At 33.1% G+C, this 16424-nt stretch overlaps 1 protein-coding gene across 1 annotated transcript; it reads left to right on the forward strand.

Annotated features, from left to right (window-relative positions):
• Positions 1-827: 827 nt before the first annotated feature.
• LOC145131308 (uncharacterized) lies at positions 828-1715 on the forward strand. Its single transcript, XM_079066018.1, has one exon. It carries the CDS (start codon positions 828-830, stop codon positions 1713-1715), a length of 888 nt encoding a protein of 295 aa, XP_078922144.1.
• Positions 1716-16424: the final 14709 nt, after the last annotated feature.

Consider the following 16424-nt stretch of genomic DNA (forward strand, 5'->3'; position numbering starts at 1 on the left):
TTTTATAAAGAAAATATTGGATTTTCTTGGAAACATATTTCTATTAAAACTACATTTCATCTAGAATTGTTAGACTTCAGCTATAATTGCTAAGTGTATATGCTAGAGTTATATAAGAATCTAGTCAAAATCGACTTAGAATTGGTGGGCCCGCCTTATCTCATGCTCCTTGTTTGGTTGTGGACCTCGGGCAGACCCATTATATTCAACGGTTTATTTAACTTAAATTGTATATAACTTATATATGTTGGGCGATTATAGGAGGAATCTATGAGTCTTTCTAGGGTTCATTATCGCATAACATAGGAGCATTCATTCCACACTTAACTAAGAAAATATTGGATTTTCTGGAGATCATACTCTATCGCTTTTACAAGGAAAACGGTTTCTTCCTCAAACAAAACTCTTATGAACTCACCAACTTAATTGTTGACACTTTTCAAAACTACTTGTATTCTCAGGAAATCAGTGAAACAGGAAAACTTCAGCATTTTGAGGATGGGACGTTAAATCGTCAATAGTTCATTTTGTCATCATAATGTAATTGATTTTGAAACATGTAAACATACACTATGGTGTAACCTTTTCAATTATATTTATGATGGTTGTATTTACTTTGAGCACTATTATACTCGTTGTTGTGATACTATACATGAAGTCCTCCACCCCCGGACGTTTCCGCCATCCTTGGTTTGGGGGTGTGACATCTTTTGTACAGATGGAAATGGAGATTTTGCACTAATCCTGACACTTAATGGGTTAGAGTTATAAAAGCTTGTCATGGGAGTCAATTTCAGACTTTTGGAGTTGATAGTCGGGTGCGTGGCATGGGAGTTTGGAGGAACATTACTGATGCTATTTTCAAAATTCATCGTCTTGGTAATGTTAGTGATTCTTGGATGAGAAGAGAACTTGGTAATGGTATGGATATTCGGTTCTGGTGGGATAAATGGAGGGATAGTTTAAGTCTTAAAATCAAATATGATAGACTTTATGCGCTCTCGTTGGCTAAAGAAGGGGTGGTGAGTGACTACTGGAATGGTGAAGATTGGGTCTTGCAATGGCGCAGGGACGTGAGGGGAGGAATTGAGGCGGAACAACTACAAATGTTGATGGAAGAGTTACAGGATGTAAAATGTTCGAATAACAAGGATGCTTGGAGATGGGAGTTAGGTAACTTGGATTATTTTACTGTTGGATCGCTTCGTAATCATTTAGATGATGTTTTACTTCCTATGGGTCATGTGTTGTATAGATGGAATAGGTTTGTGCCAATTAAAGTGAATGTTTTAGTTTGGAGGATTGCTTTGGATAGGTTATCTACTCGTGTTAATTTGGAGATTAGAGGGGTTGATACACCCTCTACTAGATGTCCTATGTGTGATAAGGACTTGGAGTACTCAAATCATGTGTTTTTTAAATGTGAGTTAGCGAAAGAAATATGGAGTCGAATTGCAGGATGGGTGGATTTACATATGCCTTTGTTTGGTTTGCTACAAGAGGTTTATGATTGGTTGGATGCTTTATCGATGCAAGGGATGCAGAAAGAGAAGATTCTTGCAATTATTATGATTACATTATGGGTTTTATGGGGTTATAGAAATGCGATGGTCTTTCGCACTAAAAAATATCGAAAAGATATTCTTGTTGATACCGTTAAATTGTATTCCTTTAATTGGTATTGTGTTAGAAACCGTAAAATGTCTAGGGATTGAAATGTTTGGCTTCAATTCCCTAGGAACTTGTAATTGGTTTTTGCTAGCTCATTGCTAGCCTTTTGTTTGTTCTTCCTTTATAATAAATGTCGTTTAAAAAAAATTCATATTAACATTTATAAAATATTAATGAAAAATATATGTAATTTTGCATTGAATCCAATTTTTTTTAAGAATAAAACATTTTCAAATATTAATTAATGCATGATTGAATATTATTTTAGAAGGTTAGATAATTTACAATTTTTCATTTCATATATTTAAATTTACGATTGATTATTTCATAAGATTTCATTGTTAATTTTTATATTTTTCTGCATATTATATACATATTAATTCTCATGAGGTTGGTGAACAGGAAAGTTTGGGTATTTGAAATTTAGCCACATCATTCTCCGGATTAAGATATTTGCCACGACATTTTTGAAGTTTTACACTTGCATCCCGTAGCCATCTTCCTTTTATCCGCCTTCGCTCTTCTTTTGCATTACGACCAAATTTGGGGGTCGTTTTTGAAAAGTCTGCTGGCTTGCATTCATACGTGTTATGTTCCGGGTGTTTTGCCGCCACTATCTTCCAATGATCTTCCTTTATTCGCCGCCTATCCATTGTATTTGAAAGTTATTAAATGCAAATAATATTTTGGTGGATGTATAATGTATTATATATTAATATATAATATATGTTTTACTATGTATTATATAATTCCTATAAAAGAAAATATGTCAAGGTAAAAAATTTCATATGTTTTGCTATTATCTCAATTTAATAAAGTAATTAACAATTATTATTAGAAAACATTTGAAAATTATTGAGTTTATAGTAAAATCGACAAAACCGTTAGTATAATAAGTAGTTTTATGTGATTCAACACAAATGCATATTTTGAACCACATTATATTAATGAAAATTAGTTAATTGTATTGAAGTTTTAATTTAATATTAACTCTTCAAATTCCAAGCAAATGTTATTTAGCATTAAACCACTAAGTATAATTTATGAGTATTTAGTTAATACTTATGAGTTTTAATTAAATATAATTTTAATATTTAAATTGTTTTTATCGATTAAATGGATAATATGATCATCTAATGTTTGTATAAAAAAATTATGTAAAAAATCCTCAAAACGTACATTAGGGAACTTAATTATAACTGTCAAATATTTTGTGTATATTATTTATCTAAAATAATTTGTATAAGACTACAAGTTATTATATTAAACTGTATTAATAAATAAACGGCATATCTAGAACTAAAAACAATGGTTTATGCATTTTAGTTCACAACTCATTGTCGTTTGTATTTTACTTGAATGTTTTTGAATCTTTTTATTCAAAAATTTCATACTAATACAAAGGTGTTGATACAAATACTAAGGTGTTAATACATTACCAACTTGCAAAAATTTAAATTTCTAACAACATTAATATTTTAATCAAATCATATGCAAATACTAAGATAGAACTCAATTTTTAATATTACCTTTTTTAATTTCAAGTAAAACTTATTTAGAATGAAACTGATAGAACTCAATTTTTTTTTCAACTAATGGTACTCAATACATATTTATGAGACTTAATTAAATACTTAAATTGTGTTTAGTCAATTAAATAAATAATATAATCATCTAATGTATAGATAAAAAATTATATTAAAACCTTCAACCTATTATTAAAAACATAATTATAAGCATATAATATTCTGTGTATTTTATTCATATAAAATAAATTATGTAAGACTATGAGTTGAAATATAAAGACATTCTATTTTAAATTTAAAATTAAATAAAAATATTGATTTGCTATCAACTTAACTGCATTAATAATTAAATTACGTATTTACAACTAAAACGTTAGTTTAATGTATTTATTGCACAACTCATTGCCATTTTTTTCTTTAATGTTTTTCCATTTCCTTTTTCAAAAACGTCACAATCCTAAAGTCAATTTCGTTTAAAATTATTTTTTATATTAAAATTATATATGAATATTAATATGTTGCTACATTTAAATTTTAATTTCATAATAAAACTCTTTAAATTCCAAGTATCGTCCTTAATTGGTATTTATGGTTATTAATTGATAATTATGAGACTTAATTAAATAGGATTGAAATAGTTAATTATATTTATTCAATTAAATTGATAATATGATCATGTAATATCTCGATCAGTAATTATGTCAAAAACCTTCAAACCTACTATTAAAAATGTTGGTTTAGGGTATTACTTGATTTAAAAAAAGAAAACGAAAGTGATGAATTTTCATAGAACATTACTGGTTATTGCTACTAATGTGTCAAAACTTAAATTTATATTAAAAGCAATTTTCGTTAAAGTTATATACAAATACTAATGTGTTTTCTAGATGTCGTTTGTTATTTTTTTTTAGAATATTTTCAAATCAAAATAGTTTTCATCAAAAAAACAAAAACAATACAAAACCTGAAATAGGGTTTTATGCGAATGATCCACAAAAAATGAATTTTAAAGGAATAATTAAATATATAAAATAATATTTAATATTCATGTCAATATCTTAATATTTCACAACTTATTAATGTTGTTTTAGAAAATGGTAAAAATCAAGATTAAACGTTTGAATAAAAAAAGATACATATGAAATAACAAGCCATAAATTTTCAACAATCCACACATGTTAAAATATATTTGTAATAATACATATTGATTCGTGATACAAATGTCTCTAAGCTTTCTAACCAACATTATAATATAATTAACCACTTACTTTATTAAGTATGAAACGATACTCTTACGTTTAAAAAATGATCCAACATCATGGAATATGCACCAACGTTAAATGTTAGTTACCTAAAGATCTTTCATGCCTACAATCTAACACAATAAAACAATTATAATATCTAACTATAATATATGTAACTTAAAAATATCATGAAAAATAAAATTATAGAATTAAAAAATATAGAAAAAACTTTGAGGCAATCGACTATATCATTCCTTGACTTTGAATCTTTGATATCTTTCCTTTAAGCATTCACCATAGAACACTTTTATATGACAACTACAACATTATTCTTCACTTGTATGTATTTCATATAAAATAATTAGAAAGAAAAGAGGTTTAAACAAGTATGAGTAACCAAGCATGTCAAATAATGCTCTTATTGTAACGGCCCAAAAATTATAAGGTAAAAATTTCATTTTTAAATTTAACCGTAAACATCATGTATCCTTTTCAATCATTCAAAAGTATATCAGAGTAAAAATAGTTATCAGTGTACAACCCCAAAATCATAAAGTTGCGGAAACATGGGTGGATGCGTTGCGATCAAGACGGACCCTTCCTTTTTGAACCGGAAGTACCTGAAACCATAACCATAAAACTGTAAGCACAAAACTTAGTGAGTTCCCCAAAATACCACATACCATACATATCCTCGGACCTAGCCCTCACATTGGGCCCAACCTATAATAATGGGCCTAGTCCGTCATAATTTGGGCCTAGCCCAACATACAATGCAAGAGTCACAGAGACAACTAACATCCTACATAGCATACATTGGGCCTAGCCCTTCCTGATCTATGGGCCCAACCCAACATACAATGGGCCTAGCCCGTCATATAATGGGTCTAACCCAACATACCATGCAAGAGTCATAAAGACAGCTAGCATATAACATATCCTTGTGGGTCCGTATTGGTGGCTTCGACGCACAGGTACAGTGAGGAGACTCACCTCAATCCAAGATAACCGAAGCACACACGCTGCTACTAATGAAATCCTCATACTAAACATAATCAAATTATCCCAAATCAATAATTAAGGTAATTTCCCAAAATCCAAGGTCTAATCCATATTCTATCCTTTCAATGGGTAAAAGACCATTTTACCCTTCCCATATCTGACCAAACAACTCACGGGCCAACTCCTAAAAGACCCAAGGCCCAAAAGGCCCAAAAAAGGACCTTGCAAGTGCGCTCCACATACCAAACTTGTACGCCCTGCACACGGCTCGCTGATGCATATTGTACAACTCGCCACAGTATGAAGACGAGGAATCCATGCATTACGTTGAGCATACGTATACGTACGCCCAACGTACTCACCAGATGACCAAAATTCACTATAAGTACTTAATGCTTAAGACCAAAATGTCTAAAATAAGATCTAACCTGTAAATAAGGTCTTAATCCATAAAGTTTCCAACTTTATGCTATTGCATGACTCAAAAAGGCATAAACTCCATTTCTAGCTTCTATACTCCATAAGATAGCCATTAAGTCATGCAATGGTTGAACCAAAACCATCAAGACATGATTTTTATGAACAAGGGCCCCAAAAACACCAATAAGTACAACCCAATCTTCTGGTGTAGCTTTTACTCACTAGAATCAACTCATGGGACCAAAATATGCCCAACAACCCTAACTAACCTAGATCTAAGCAAGGAATCAACAAGGTTGAGACTTTTTACCTCCTAAAGGATGATAAAGATGATTAGATCTTGGATCCACAAGCTTCAAGCCAAGCAATGCCTCTTACAAGATCTCATTCTTTTCCAAAGCACACCAAGGCTTGAAATTCACACAAGAGAGGCTAGGGTTTCGAATTTAGGGTTAAATGGGATGGTGGTTGAAGATAAGAGGGGTTGGAAATGAGTTAAGTCCTTTAATTAGGGTCCAAGACCCTAAATTAGGGTTTGACTGGGTCGCATACGCCCAACATGCGCGAAGGAACCTTCGTGATCACCACAACCAAGTACGCCCAACTTACTCGGCAAGCCCTTAACCATTCTAACTTCCGAAGGCCATAACTTCTTCGTTCTAAATCCGATTTCGATGATCCTTATATCCACGAAAAAGTAATGAGAAACTCTATACTCCTATAAATTCCCCTTCGCCTTATAACCTTCCAAACTTAAATCCTAAATTCATGAAAGGCCTGACCCATCGCTTTTTTACCATTATACCCTTGGGCTCCAAAGCACAAACTGAACTCTTGGATAATCTACATTATCCTCAACCAAAAAGGGTATTAATCCTCTCTTTCCCTAAAGCCCGAAGCATTATGATAATTGATCTTCGGGTCACGAATCTGAATTATGAAACGACTTGAAACTGGGTGTTACACTTATATAGGTTAAATATTTCAATCAATTTATCAATCAAGTATAGTAAGTTGAAGACGTGGCAGGTTTCAAATGAATATGGTGCAAGAATGAGACCTATCTTGAACCATATTAATTTGAATGGTTTCCTTTATAAGATTTATAAAGATAACAAGATTCATCTAAACCCTAATTTCATTGATCAAGTAAAATGAGTATAGATTAAACATATAATAAAGTTCAAATCAAAGTTCACTAGATAAAACATGAATCAACTTAACATAACAATCCAAAAAACAAGTATCTTAGAAATCAGGAATCGGAAATGAAAGGAAAATTAGCCACACATGACTAATATGAAATACAAATTCAACTAGTTTAGATCTTTAAACAACTTAAAAAAATCAAAGAAAGAGTGTTTCCAAAGTGTTAATCAATGATAAATGCTCCCAAAACCGCCCTCTTGAAGTATGTGTTTGAAGTTGTTTCTAAAATGGCCAAAAAGCATAGATTAATCAGACATCAAAAACCGATAAACTGCCAAAAATGCATTACAGGGCCCGCGTAATGATTTTCCTTGTGAAAGTACAACAATGTAATGGAAAAGTCAATTGTTATAACTGATTTTCGCACCAATGTACATTGCTAAAATATGGGTGCAGTTTGAAAAGCGCGACCGTGTAATGATTTGGCCTTCTGAAAGTGCGACCGTGTAATGAAATTTTTTTGCTAAATTTCCACGAAACACGCTCGCGTAATGACATGAATAAACAAAGTGTGGGCCGTGTTTTAATCCGAGAAAAGTCCATTTTCTATTTTTCCAACTTCTTCAATTTGGCTCCAAAAAATTCTGAAACTTCGTGTAATGCTTCCTTCCAATATTTCAAGCATGCGTCAGTCTTCAAATCACCCTGAAATACCCACAAAAACCGTGAGAGTGGACGAATCCTAGATATTGTCACGAACATGTAAAATGCATGTAAAAATATAATAAAATGTTATGCAATGCTTAAAATAAACATGAAATTAGTGTGCAAAAATATGCATTTTATGTACCTAAAACATACCTACATCCACACCCAAACGTACACGCCAACACCAACAAGACCATGCCGATGTAGATGCCTTCCCGCCCTACCCACACACCTATATATATACATCCATCCACCCATACCACTATTGGATTAGTGTCTAAGTCCATAACTATAATTGGGATGTACTTGACCCGAGAGTAACATGATCCATTTGGGTTGCATGGCACAGGAACAATCTGAAGGATGGATAATTGAGAAGAGGTTATTTATGGTTTATTAATATATTATAAGTTCTAATATATTAATATGAAATCATATTATTTAAGTATTGATCAAGAATTAATTTGGAATTAATTTTGTGATCAAAAGAGACTAATTAAATATATGGGGATTGGTTATGTAAATCATTCATTCTTATAATGTGGGCTTATGATCCATAGTTCTTCATGTTGGGCTAAACCCATGTGGTGAACCATGGATGCTTCATGGAGGTTTTAACCCATGGAGCATGAGGGATATGGAAAGTCATTAGGGTTTACATGGTGTAACCCTAGTTAGCCACACTATATAAGAACCCCTCTAGCTCATGAAATTGGCACTAGTGGTTACCAAGACCTAAGAGAGTGGAAGCTTACAAGAGGGCAAGCCGATTTTATGAGTGCAAGTGACCTCCTCTCAAGTTCCTCCATTTGTTGGTGGGTATGTGTGATTCCATTTGAGGTGCAACACTTGGGGCACTAAGTTTTTAAAGGTCCAAGGTTTCAACTACACTAAAAGGTATGTCATCAAGCTTGTATTTCATGTTGTTTATACTCCATTGTATGCTAGTTAGGATGATGCTTTGGAATATTGAATGTATGCATGTATAATAGAGAAAACATAGATCCAAAGCATCTAGGGTTGCATGTACACCATAGGAGTGTTAGAATGCTCAAAACCAATAGTGGTATTAGAGCCTGGTTGTTTTCAATTATACTTGATGCTACTTGCTTGAAAATGCTTTAAAAATTGATTTTCTGCTGTTCTGGATAGTGGACTCGCCGAGTCCGCTGGGGGACTCGCCGAGTCCAAGCACAAAACTGACCAACTCGCCGAGTTTGTTCATACACTCGACGAGTCGGAGCCACTGAGTGCAGATTTTCAAGTTTTAAGGCTGGAATTGGAATAGGATCATTACCCTAAACTGTTTTTGAACTTATAAACCTGTTTTTGATGTGGTAATGATCATGCTTATCCAATTCAAAAGATAATTGTCAAAGTTTCATGTTTTTTATTAATATGTTTAGGCTAATTACATGAAATTTGTTTGATATGAATTATCTTGTTCATATGAGTTTAATCTAGATCATGGACATTATTTGACATGTTGTTAGTTTATTTGATGATCTTTATGTCCTTTAATATACTCCATAACTTGTCCTCAAGTTATGGAAAATTAAAAGTTTTTCTTTTAAAAGACTTCATTAAACTCATAGGTTATGGTCTTGAAGAGTTTGTTCCATAAATGTTTTTATGAACTCCATAACTTGTCCTCAAGTTATGGATTTCCAAGAGTCTTTTCATTAAAGCCTATATTAAACTCATATGTAATGGATTCCAAAGGTTTTTTTTGAAAAAGTTCAAAACTTGCCCTCATGTTTTAAAATTTGTAAATGTAGAATCTTCTTTTGACACATTTATTAGTTCCAAACCCTATAATTTTAAAAGTTTAAAATTCTACCCCTATACTATTATAATATTATAGGTTTAATATATATATATATATATATATATATATATATATATATATATATATATGTATGTATAAGAACAAAATCAGTCTTACCGTTAGTAGGCCTCATTCACGAAGCCAGTTTATAAGGGGGTATAAGGTTACTGTCTATAAAATGACAGTTTAATGGGTGTCCACTCTTACCCACCGCTTCCTTGACTGGTGGAGGGACGTTAGCCGAACGGGTAGGATAGGACTCTAATTCTCCCTTCATTAAAAGTATAATGATAAATATAAAGTAACTAAACACTTATAAATTTCCAAATCTTAGTTACTTAGGAAAATGTGAATATGGTGTTAACCCATGATATTGCACTTTGCACCTTGTTAATTCGTTAGTGGAGCGTGTGTGGTTAACCGGCACACTAATATGGACTGACAGTGCGTGGCAAAGGGTAGCTTGATGTTAATCATAGATCAATGGAGTGTGTCTGGTTAACCGGCACATTGATTAGGTGGTTGTAACATTGGGTGTACCAAGCTAATTTGCATGGTTATTCACACCTTGTTTGTGATCCTCGGCATCCCAGTCACAAACTTTAAGGGCACAATCGAGATTTAAACATGCCATTGAAAGTTTCAATGAATCTCAAAGGATCTAGGAATTTCAATTCACTTAAAACCTAAAATTCTTTTTTCGTTTTTTGTGATGGAAATTGGTAAATCGTCATTTACCTACCTTCAAATATTTTGCGATTTGAATTACGGCATCCCTCTTCCAAATTGTAAAATATTGTGTTGGGTCCTACCCTTAATATTTCATTTGGGTGTTATATTAAGGACTTAAATCAACTAAACTTGAATTTCTCCCATTGTAGATGTCTAGTTCAGACAACTATGGTCTTCCCAAATCTTTTGGAACAAGCTTTCCTCTTGAAGATGATGTCCCGCGGTTGGATCATGGAAGTCGTACTTCACTTCCTCCACCTCCTCCAATAATTCTCCCTAACCCACAAGTTCAAAGGCTTGAAAAATTCAAGGTCACTCAAGCCCTACTTGCAATGAAACATGAAGATGGAAGACTTGTGTGTACTCACGTCTTGGAGATGAAGTCACATATTGGGTGTCGTTGTCTCGAGGAAGTTGGCGGTTGACTGGGTTCTTCAATCACTTCCTGAGTCATATAGTGAGTTCATTAAGGACTACTATGTGACAGACCACGACATGACCCTTGTTGATCTCACCTATTTGCTTATTGCTTCTGAATCAACAATGATTTGGCGCACTGGAAAAGCAAATTTGATTGGAAGATCTACTCCCCAAACTTCCATGGACACTGACAATGGAAACATTGGAATTCCAGAAAAGATTTCTCTTTCCAAGGGAAAGAGAAAGGCTAAGTCTGAGAATGTCCCGTGTACCATTCCCAAAGAGTCTAACAAGAGAAGGGGCATTGGTTGCGAAGCTTCCCTGACTACCTGAAAGATTTGAGAAAAGGTAGAATCGAAAAAGTTTAACTCTGCTTCAGGTAAGTCTACTGTCTAACTCTATTAAGTTCCTAATTTTTTATTCTTAATACATGATGTGACAAGGTTGCATTTTGATGTTTTGTAGGATCATGCAAAGGGAAGGAAGCTTAAATGAAGAGTATGTTGAATCTGATCGCGAATATGGATTTCAATCGCATGGTTCGAAGATCGGATTTTTGAGCTGCTACTTAGGAGTTATGATAGATTGCTAGGAAATATGTAATAACATAGTTTTCATTTGTAATTGCATTGTAAGGAAAAGTTTTTTCCACATTTAATAAATAAATAAAATTTTGTTTTTATTTTTATTATATCTCCTTGCAATGACATTTGTGAAAATTGATGTTTGTATGTTTCCATGTTAGCAATATGAATTTGATTCTTTCGCTTGTGGTAGTGTCGAATATTTGCCAAATAAGGAAAAATTCTCATCACCCAAGTTTCAATTGGACAGAAACTTGGAATCATGCAAGTTGTATTGTATGATGAATGAGAATTTTCATCCTTGGTAAATTAAGACTAATTCCTTATTCACATGTATATGTGAGTCAAGTGAAGGACTAGGGGATCGGGTACACTGGGTGTGCGCTGGTCAAGATCCACCACAAAGATCGATAAGACTATTCGTCATGATTTACTAAAGTTTAGTAAACATGGTTATGCTTACAAGTTTATGTATAATTTTGAAACATTGTAAAAGGTTCAGAACGAATGAGAAGAATCAAATAAGGCAGAAAGATAAAAGTTTCTCCAATCTGAAAAGATTGGAGAGTACTTTAGTATCGTGTTTTATGACCATCTTAATGTTTATGGAAGAACCATATCACAATTGATCCTCTAAAGACATCTTAGTGCATTTGTATGGCTAAGAATAGGAATCGTGAATTGTTGAAATAGTTTAAATCAAGAAGATGAGTCATACTTCGTGCCCAAAAAAAGTCTTAGAGTCATACTCCAAGATTGTAACCTTGAGTTACATAATCTTAAGAAATGTTTAAAACACTTATCAAATGTAGAGTAAAAGTTTTCTACTCTTGTATATTTGAAATTGGTAAGTTGTGATATTTTTGGATAAAACAAAGACCAACTAAGGCCAATTGTGTGAAGTGTTTGTCTTGATAAGAATCCGCACTAACTCTTGAATATTTGATTTGTCAAGGAATGACTCATGACAAGAGAATCTTATATGTCAAGAGGGCAGTGGGAGTCTTAAAGATCTTGAAAGTTTCAAGAACTAATCAAGAGTAAACCTATTGTTAAACACTAGCATACGAATTGAGGTTTGTAACCTATCGTGTTGACATATTCTTGTTTCTGTCCCCATTCCAATTAAAGTTGACTATGCATGTGAGTTTTGAGAGTTCTCAATTGGTTGCATAACAACCTGGAAGCAATGGTAGGCCCTTGTGCTGCCAAGTGGCAAGAAATTAAGATTGAACAAGTTCAGTCCATATGAGTTTGGATTTGTCACTAACCATGTCTTGTGATTATGGTCATGGAAAATTCACATGGATAGGAACACATACACCATAAAATCTAAGTGTTATAAGGTTTCTCTTCGATTCATAAAAATGATGGTGAGGAAACGCTTTCACTAAGTAGATTTTAAGGAGATAGAAATTGTGATATTTGCATTCTCACATTCGATTATGATTACGACATCCCTCTTCATAATTCGAATTGTGAGAAATGGCAAAGGTCTAAACATTTCAGACTTATGGTTGTAAGTTCTAAAATTGTTAAGACACACATGTGAGCTATCTAAGGAAAGGTGTATGATTCTGAGAAGCCTAGATAAAGTCTTATCGAAGCATCTCGTATCAGAAATCTGAGCTTTGGTAAGGAAAGTCAATAAGTATTGATTTCTAGAAGTCCAGCTGATTTCTGAATACATGTCAAAGCTAGTGGGAGCATAAGTGTTATGCTAATAATAATTATTATTATGCTAGTGGGAGTATAATTATTATGGTAAGTGTTGCAAGTTAGTAATGTTAATTATAGAAAACAAAGGTTTCAATTCGCAAAGTTGCAGGGTTTGAAAAGTTGTTTTGCTATAATTAAGGGAGAGGAATTTATACTTCATTTCAAAAGCTTAGATTGAGTTTTAATCAAGTTTAGTCATATATATATATATATATATATATATATATATATATATATATATATATATATATATATATATATATATATATATATATATATATATATGAATGTTATGTTGGAGTGGTTCAACATAAGGAAATTCTATATATGGAAATGCTAATTGCGTTCTCAAAAGTTGATTATGATTACAGAATCCCTCTTCATAATCAAAATTATGAGAACATGGAAAATAGAAATATTATAGCAAAAGACTGATTAAGCATCATGTCTTTATGTTAGAGACATTATGAATCGTGTCCCATATGCTTCGGGTGTAGGATCGATTGCATATGTTATAATATTCTCGTGTTCTAATTTTCCAAATGCCTAGGGCATTAAGAGGGAAAAAGGAATAGAACCGGATATGACTAAAGTGGTTAAACAACTATTAAGGACAATTTAAGGTTCGCCAAAGATTGGTCGCTTAAGGACAGTTGGAAGTATAGTAATGGAAGGACCATATTGACATTATTATGAATAGACAGGAGTCTATTAATAATAATTTGTCGTATGACAAATATGGAATGTTTCCATATTGGGAGTTTAAGAATAGATGAAAAGGTTAGAAACTTTTATGCAAGAAGGATATTCAAAGGAATGTACTTTGAATTTGAGACTTCATTTCCATGGAATTGTCTTGTAACAATCTCCAAAGGAATATTTTGTAATATCATTGGTCAAGTCTCTGTGACTTTTGGCACCTAGACATTACAAAAGAATCTTTGCATGATAGTTTAGAATCTAACACTTTCTAGCAGTTACAAGAATTTTGAATTCCTACACTTGCAGTAAGGATTTAGAATTTTGAAATGAGCATCATTGAAATGTTTTTCAATTGATATATTTCACAAAGTAAGGACCATAGACAAACATAGTGTACATGCTTGGAGCATGGCATAACTATTGTTTAGACAAACATAGTGTGCGTGCTTGGAGCATGGCATAACTATTGTTTTAATTCGAGTATTAAGTTGATTATTCGAAACATCATACAATGAATAATGAGTAATCAATATGACTCAAAAGTTTTTGGGCCATATAGGATTAGTATTATTCTTGTGTTTCACTTTGCATGTTTTGACACCTGAATAACTAGGTTATTCAAACCATCTACAGTAGATCATACTTTGGAAGTATGTATTGAGGCAAGACTAACATGAATGGGTCTGTAGTTTGTCTGGGACAAGGTAGCTACAGTGTTCATGAGTACTACTGAAATAAGATTCGAGTATTGGATTCAACCCACGCTCATTAGAATCACTTCATGGATTTTATCACGAGTGATCATGAGATGATAACATCTTATATTCTTGAAACCAAGACGTGTGAGTTGTAGTTGCAAGTCGGTTGCACATTGACATATGTAAACACACCAGTAACTTGGTGTTATAAAACATATCGTTGTGTGTAATTCGATGAGTAAGTACAAGCGAGCATTTGGGTTGAATTTTATCCGTTCCTTTTACCCCATGTGGATAAAAGCGATATATGTGGGCCCCTCGATGATTTAGTGATGACACCAGGCCTGGACTGATTTGATTTGTTCAATTAGTCAGTCGTCATAAATCGGAAATCAGGAAACAACAGATGGACAGAGAGAATGATTATAATCCATGTCTCAGTCCATATGGTATCTAGAATAGAGTAATATATGATCCCTTATCTAATGCACGCGTCATTGACTAGGTCAGAGTTCAAAAACGGCTTTTAAGAGCTACGATTGCTAGTCGGGTTGTGGAGTCGTACTTGCAATAATAGTTATTAGACTTATCCAAGTGGGAGACTGTTGGATTATTGTCTAAGTCCATAACTATAATTGGTATGTACTTGACCCGAGAGTAGCATGGTCCATTTGGGTTGCATGGCACCAGAACAATCTGAAGGATAGATAATTGAGGATAGGTTATTTATGGTTTATTAATATATTATAAGTTCTAATATATTAATATGAAATCATATTATTTAATTAGTATTGATCAAGAATTAATTTGGAATTAATTTTGTGATCAAAAGAGACTAATTAAAGATATGGGGATTGGTTATGTAAATCATTCATTCTTATAATGTGAGATTATGATCCATAGTTCTTCATGTTGGGCTAAACCCATGTGGTGACCTATGGATACTCCATGGAGGTTTTAACCCATGGAGCATGAAGGATATGGAAAGTCATTAGGGTTTACATGGTGTAACCCTAGTTAGCCACACTATATAAGAACCCCTCTAGCTCATGAAATTGGCACTATTGGTTACCTAGACCTAAGAGAGTGGAAGCTTACAAGAGGGCAAGCCGATTTTATGAGTGCAAGTGACCTCCTCTCAAGTTCCTCCATTTGTTGGCGATGTTGTGTGATTCCATTTGAGGTGCAAAACTTGGGGCACTAAGTTCTTAAAGGTCCAAGGTTTCAACTACACTAAAAGGTATGTCATCTAGCTTATATTTCATGTTGTTTATACTCCATTGTATGCTAGTTAGGATGGTGCTTTGGAATATTGAATGTATGCATGTATAATAGAGAAAACATAGATCCAAAGCATCTAGGGTTGCATGTACACCATAGGAGTGTTAGAATGCTCAAAACCCAACAACCACACCACCACCCCCATGCCTACACCCATGACTACCCTGATTGAAAACGTAGGTTTCAACAACAATGCTCTAAGCATAAAAACATTTAACAATTATATGATTAGGACACATGCAACCTAAAAGGATCCATGTCTTTCACATAAAGGCAACATACTATGAATTATCAAATTACAATAACCCTTATTGTAACACCCCAACTTTTTTCAAAAATTTTGAAACTTTAAAATGTTATGGTTTTAAAAACATTTGGGTGTTAACCCACATTTAACAAAAACCGGTCCTACAAAAACATTTACAGATTTAAACATTGGGTGTTACCATTAAGCATCAATATGACCATAACAAGCAAATAAGAATTACATCAATACAATTAACAGGGAGCTTAACAAGTTCCACTCCATTCTCTATCACTTGACTTCTAACTTCCATCTATCATCCTCTCTCCTTAAGTGTAACCTGAGATACATGGCATTAAAAAGAGATACGCAAGACAATAATGTATCGTGAGCTACGTGGGTTTGAGACCCAAAACATTTATCATATGTTCATCAAAAACGTTTCATCTTTGCAAAACATAGTTTTAGACCATAAATCAGATTCAATCATTTTCGA

The sequence above is a fragment of the Lactuca virosa genome, chromosome 8, assembly GCF_052849685.1.
Source record: "Lactuca virosa cultivar CGN04683 chromosome 8, Lactuca_virosa_CGN04683_v6, whole genome shotgun sequence".
Taxonomy (NCBI): domain Eukaryota; kingdom Viridiplantae; phylum Streptophyta; class Magnoliopsida; order Asterales; family Asteraceae; genus Lactuca; species Lactuca virosa.